The sequence below is a fragment of the Nannospalax galili genome, unplaced genomic scaffold (genome assembly GCF_000622305.1).
Source record: "Nannospalax galili isolate Female #2095 unplaced genomic scaffold, S.galili_v1.0 scaffold867, whole genome shotgun sequence".
Taxonomy (NCBI): Eukaryota; Metazoa; Chordata; class Mammalia; order Rodentia; family Spalacidae; genus Nannospalax; species Nannospalax galili.
Window position 1 is genome coordinate 838,586 of NW_008355797.1, and position 6,085 is coordinate 844,670.

Genomic DNA, 6,085 nt, shown 5'->3' on the forward strand with positions numbered 1-6,085 from the left:
TGGCTAGTAGAAGGAAAATTAGAATCATGAATCTCGGGGCTGGAGAGATGACTCAGCAGTTAGGAGCACTTGCTGCTCTTTTAGCAAACCAGGTTTGGGTTTCCAACACCCACATGGTAGCTCACAACCATTGTTAACTCCAGTCCCAGGAGATCTGGCACCCTCTTCTGGGGCTCCAAGCACCCACACAGTGCACATATATACACTAAAGCAAAACACTCATACACATAAAAATAAATCATTTTTTTAAAAAAGAATCTTGAGCCTGTTCATAGAAATGACCTACTGCCTTTGCCACTTTTTTATTGGTTAAAAGCAAGCCACAGGTTACACTCACACTGAAAGGGAGGGGAGTATACAGAGCATGCCTGCCAGGGGTGGGGATTATTTAGAGCCATCTTAAAGTCTGCCCAGCAAAAGAGGGAATGTAAGTGGAAACACTTGGTAAACTGTGCCATGTTGTTCAGGTGTAGGGATTGTCATTATTTGCGTCTAATTTGGGGGAGGGGGCAAAAAGGTCCACCTGAAATAACAGGGAGCCACTAAGTGTGGGAATTTAAATGTAAAATTGTACAGTTAATACCAGGTCCTCAGAGAAATGGACTGGACCAACTTAGTTCATTTCATACATTTTATAAACATCTTCCTGGCTTATGATTTTAAGGGCACACTTACGCCACCAGGAAATGTGTGAGCCTTCTATTTCCCCCACAAATAATCATGTTGGGGAGGATTTTTAAAAATTAAAAAAGAGGGGCTGGAGAGATGGCTCAACGGTTAAGAGCACTTGCAGAGGACCTGGGTTTGATTCCCAGCACCCACAGGGTGGCTATGAACTGTCCTCAACTCCAGTTCCAGGAGAATCTGAAGCCCTCTTCTGACCTCCGCAGTAATGTACAACACAGGTGCACTCACATACATGCAGGCAATACACTCATACACATAAAAAAACAAAACAAAACAAAAAAACACTGACTGCTCTTTCAGAAGACCCGGGTTTGAATCCCAGCACCCACACGGCAGCTAACAACGGTCCGTAACTCCAGCTCTAGGTTATCTGATGGCCTCTTCTGTCCTCTGCAGGCATTGCATGACACGGGTGCACTTACCTACATGCAGGCATAACACTCATACACATAAAATAAAAATATTTTTTTAAAAAGGGGCCAGGCATAGTGGCGCATGCCTTTAATCCCAGCACTTGGGAGGCAGAGGCAGGCAGATCTCTGTGAGTTGGAGGCCAGCCTGGACTCCATAGCAAATCCAGGCCAGCTGGGGCTACAGGGAGACCCTGTCTCAAAAAGACCAAAAAAAGAAAAAAAAAAAAAAGAAAGAGTACATGAAGTTATCAGAAAAAAGTGATGGGAAGATATGGGAGGATTTGGAGGGGAGTGGGCATGGATTTGATCAAAACACCTTATATGCATGTATGAAATCCTCAATAAATTTTTTTAAAAGTTAAAAAAAAAATTTATGGGGGCTGGAGAGACAGCTCAGAGGTTAAGAGCACTGGATGTTCGAATTCCAGCACCCACATAGCAGCTATCAGCTGTTTGTAACTCCAGTTCCAAGGGATCTGACAGTCTCTTCTGACTCCACAGCACTGCATGACATGGGTGGACCTACATACATGCAGGCAATACACTCATAAAATAAAAATTAAAAAAAAAATTTTTAATTTTTGTTTTGCTTTTTTTTTTTTTTGAGACAAGGGTTCCCTGTAGCCCCAGCGGACCTTGAACTCACAGAGATCTGCCTGCCTCTGCCTCCAAAGTGCTAGGATGACAGCCAAGTGCTTAAACTTGTGCACCACCACACCCAGCTTAAAACATTATTATTTATTTTTGTGTAGAGTGTTTTGCCTACATGTACTCCTATGCCATGCAGTGCCCACAGAGGCTAGAAGAGGGTGTCAGATCCTCTAGAACTGGAGTTACAGATGGTTGTGAGCCACCATGCAGGTTCTGGGAACCAAGCCTGGGTCCTCTGCAAGAGCAGCCACTGGGCTTAACTGTTGAACTTTCTCTAGCTCCTTTTTTGTTTTCTGAGACAGAATCTTCCTAAGTAGCCTAGGATGGCCTCAAACAACACTATGTAACCTGGGCTGACCTCAAATTCAAGACAATCACTGATTTAGCCTCCTTAGTGTTCAAATATAGGCATGAGCCACCATGCCTAGTTCTAAAGCATCAGTTCTTGAAGGCTTGATTCCCCAATGTAATGTTCAGAGGTGGTGGTTTGGGAAGCGATTGGATCATAAAGCTTTGACCTAATCAATGGACTAATCCATTGATAAGAGTCATAAATCCAATGGTATTGGAAGGTGTGGAAACGAAGAGGTGGTGCCTAGTTGGGAGAAAGCAGATCACCAGGAATGTGCCTTTGAAAGGCTTTCCTTTTTTGTGTGTGTCTTTAAGTCAGGGTCTCCCTGTAGTCCTGGCTGGCCTGGAACTCGCTACGTAGACCAAGTTGGCCTGGAACTCCCAGGGATCCACCTGCCTCTGCCTCCTGAGTGCTGGGATCAAAGGCATGCACTGCCATGCCTGGCATGAAAGGCTTTTTTTTAACCCTTAGCTTGTGTGTTTCCTGTCCACCATGAGTGAGCAGCTCTGTTCCAACACAAGCTTTTTTTCTAATTTTTAAATGTTGTGAGCATGAAGCATAAGTACTCTTTACATTATTTCCATTCCTCTCAATCCCTCTCCAATCCTCTGATGTCACCACTACTTCCTCTTAATATGTCTTCTTCTTCATTGTTACATGTACACACACACACTTATAGATATATACATATATATACACTGAGTATTATAGATATACACATATACCTTATAGATATATACATATATAATACACTGAGTATAGATATACATATATACCTTATAGATATATACATATATAATACACTGAGTAAAGATATATACATATACCTTATAGATATATACATATATAATACAATGAGTCCATTTAGTGGTGCTCCTGCACACTTGTGTTTAGAGCTGCCCACTTGGACATTAGACAACCTCTCAGGGAGCTAGTCCTTAGAGAAAACTGATTTCCCCTCCCTCAGTGTCCATTGATTGCCTGTGGCTCTTCATCTTGAGGTGGAAGCCCTTGAACTTTCCCCCATCCACCTTGTTATTGTATGCAGATCTTACTGGACTTCCACACTGTGGATATTTCATTGGTGTAGCTTCCCTATCATGTCTAGAATGCCTTAAATAGCAGCAGATGTCCTTAGGTGTAGAGGTTAGTACATGCTTCTAGCCATGATGTTCTGTCTCACTAGGGCCCAGAAACCAGAGCTAAATGACCATGAACTGAAACCTCTGAAACCATGAGGCAAAATCAATCTTTCCTCCTTTAAATCACAGTGACAAAATGCTTAACAAAGCCTCTCACCATAGAGTGACTCCCTGCTGGCCTTGTTGTCTACAATGGCTGATGCTACCCACACCATGCCCAGCACAAGCAGAGTGAGGAGCACCAACATCACCACCGTCTCGTAGACCCGGCCCAGGACACCCTAAAGAAGGAATAAACAGACAAAACCGAGGGAGGAGTCAATATTAAGGCAGTTTGGGGAAGGAGGGAGACATCAGAGATAGGCCTGGGCTTGGGGAACCAAGGAGGTCTGAATGCAGGAGATAGGAAGGGGCATTTCTTTCTTATTCTGCTGAATTACTCTGCCCTCCCACTCTCCATTCCATAGCCTGGGGATTCACTTGCAAGCCCCCTCCTGGCCACATCCATTCCGCCCTTGGTTGTCCTGAGAAGCTGATCTCTGATGCCTTCTGGCAGTTCAGCCAGATAAGCTGAGGAGTGGAAGGTAGAGAAACAAGTCTGGGATTTTCTGTGTGCATCCTCTCACCTCTGGCATCATGATTTTTTGTAGCAGCTTTACTCTTCTGCTGAGTGACTCATTCTCAGCTTCAACTATCAGTAGGTTCTGGAAATGATTCCTTCCCTTTATAAATCCCACAGGTGATAATGACTTCCCACGTCACTACAGCCTCAGATTCCTTGTCTGGTCCCTTAACTTTGATTAAAGTCTACAGATCATCTCCTTACTAAAACCTCTTCTGTCAACTCCATCGAGTTCTGCTTCCTCCCTGGGTTACCTGATATTTACTCTACTTACCTTTCTGGAGCCAGCGAAGCCCTCGGACTCCGTGAAGAAATACGCAAAGGGCATAAGGAAGATAAGGGACAGATTTGAGAAGAGAAAAATGAGGTTCCAGAGACCTAGAACCAAAAAGAAACGATGGAGTTGGTGAGTAATGGGGCCAATCAATAGAGGACTGGCCCATGGTAAGGGAGGGTAGATGACACATGACTGAAGAGCCCCAAGGCTGCCTGGGTCTGCCTGATTACCTGCCCTACTCCCTACCTGAAGCTATAGCCCAGAGCCACATACCATGGATGAGGGAGCCATTGAGCCACTGGATGTAGTAGTTCCGTGGCAGTGAAAGCAGCACCTCATTGCTGATGATGGAGAAGGGCAAGAGTAAGACAGCACCCAGGGCAACTGCCAGGGTAAAGGTGCACAGCTCCAGCCTAGGAAGGGAAGAGGACAGGTTAGCTCAGCACTCACTGCCTTGGTGCCCTAGAAGTCCCATTTGATCCCAAGGGCACCTACAGCTTCTAGAACTAGCTATAGCAATAGGAAGGAGCTTTCCAGTTCGGTTCTGCCCATTGATCACCCACCTAGCCTTTACCTTGGCACATGGGATAGGTACAACATTCATGGATACCAGATTACCTGCCATGCCATTTGATTAGGCTGTCTCAGGAATGTGGTCCTCCCTGTATATACATGCCTATAGAGAATACCAGGTAGGACAACAAAGCCAAGGGGGTGTGGCTTCTCTTCTCTGCTTAGGGATACAGATTTCTGAGCTTATCCCTCTCAGTACGGATAAGAGCAGAGTCACCCCACATGGCTATGCCCATCAAGAAGGCCCTAGTGTAGAGGACAAAGGGAAGCTGAAACCCAGCACCATGGCCAAGGCCTGCACCTTGGACTATATCCTCTAAAAACAAGTTCGCCAAGGGGAGAGGGTTGCCTTTTAGCTTGTTGATTCAGGCATCTCTATATTGTCTCTGTATGAGCTACTAAGAGAAGTCTAAAATAAGCGCCTTCTCAGAACCAAGCATTCTCTGCTCTCAGGGGATCCTCTCTTCACCAAACCTGCCCTATTTCCATCAGCCCCCCGCCCAACTCCCATTGACTGCTGGTGAAGCGAAGCTGAAGCCACTTCCTGGTGACTCAGGCCCCAGCCAACAGTTCCTAATCATGAAGCTCCTAGAAGCTCCTGGCCTAACCAGGGAAACAGGAACAGCAGCTTTTCTGAGCATCCCCAGGATGAGGCAAAGCTGGAAGAAGCCAAAAGTAGGGTGGAAGCAGAAGCCCTTTCTTCACTGGATGACAGCTCCTTCCCCCGCTGCGCTAGAGGCCTCTCTAGATCCCAGCTTCTAAAGGCCACTGGAGGCCGATGCTGAGGGTAGTGACACTCACGCAATCTTGTTGACAGTGGCATCTTCATCATCCACTGCAAGAGATAGAAAGAAGCAGAACATCAGTAGGCAGCTCTGGGAGCCAACGGTATTATAAAGTGTTTCTTGTTGTGCGCCCCCCACAGCCCACCTCCCCCTGGCCAACAGAGGTAGGACTAGAAAAGAGGCCCTGGAACACCTCACACTAGAAATCCTACAATCTATTCTCCAGCCAAGCTGGCAGCTTAAAGATCAGTAGTCCTGGACCTGGAGAGATGGCTCAGTGGTTAAGAACCCGGGTTCAGTTCCCACTACCACACAGTAGCTGAGGACTGTCTGTATCTCCAGTTCCAGGAGCTCCAACGACCTCTTCTGATTTCCGCGGGCACTGCATGACATACATGCAGACAATACACTCATACACATAAAATAAAAATAAAAATAACAAAATAGCAAAAACGGTGGCACACGCCTGTAGTCCCAGCACTTGGGAGGCAGAGGCAGGCGGATCTCTGTGAGTTCGAGGCCAGCCTGGTCTACATAGTAAGCTCCAGGCCAGCTGGGGCTACAGGGAGACCCTGTCTCAAAA

At 46.1% G+C, this 6,085-nt stretch overlaps 1 protein-coding gene across 3 annotated transcripts in view; it reads right to left on the bottom strand.

Moving 5' to 3' along the window:
• Lmbr1l (limb development membrane protein 1 like) overlaps positions 1-6,085 on the bottom strand; it is a 20,746-nt gene that overhangs the window by 10,364 nt on the left and 4,297 nt on the right. For all 3 annotated transcript variants that reach the window (XM_008853684.2, XM_029556419.1, XM_017803347.2), the window contains 4 exons: positions 5,519-5,552; positions 4,418-4,557; positions 4,142-4,245; positions 3,403-3,526 (listed from right to left, as the gene is read on the bottom strand). In XM_008853684.2, coding sequence (XP_008851906.1) covers positions 3,403-3,526; positions 4,142-4,245; positions 4,418-4,557; positions 5,519-5,552 — 402 coding nt within the window. The remainder of the gene's footprint in view (positions 1-3,402; positions 3,527-4,141; positions 4,246-4,417; positions 4,558-5,518; positions 5,553-6,085) is intronic.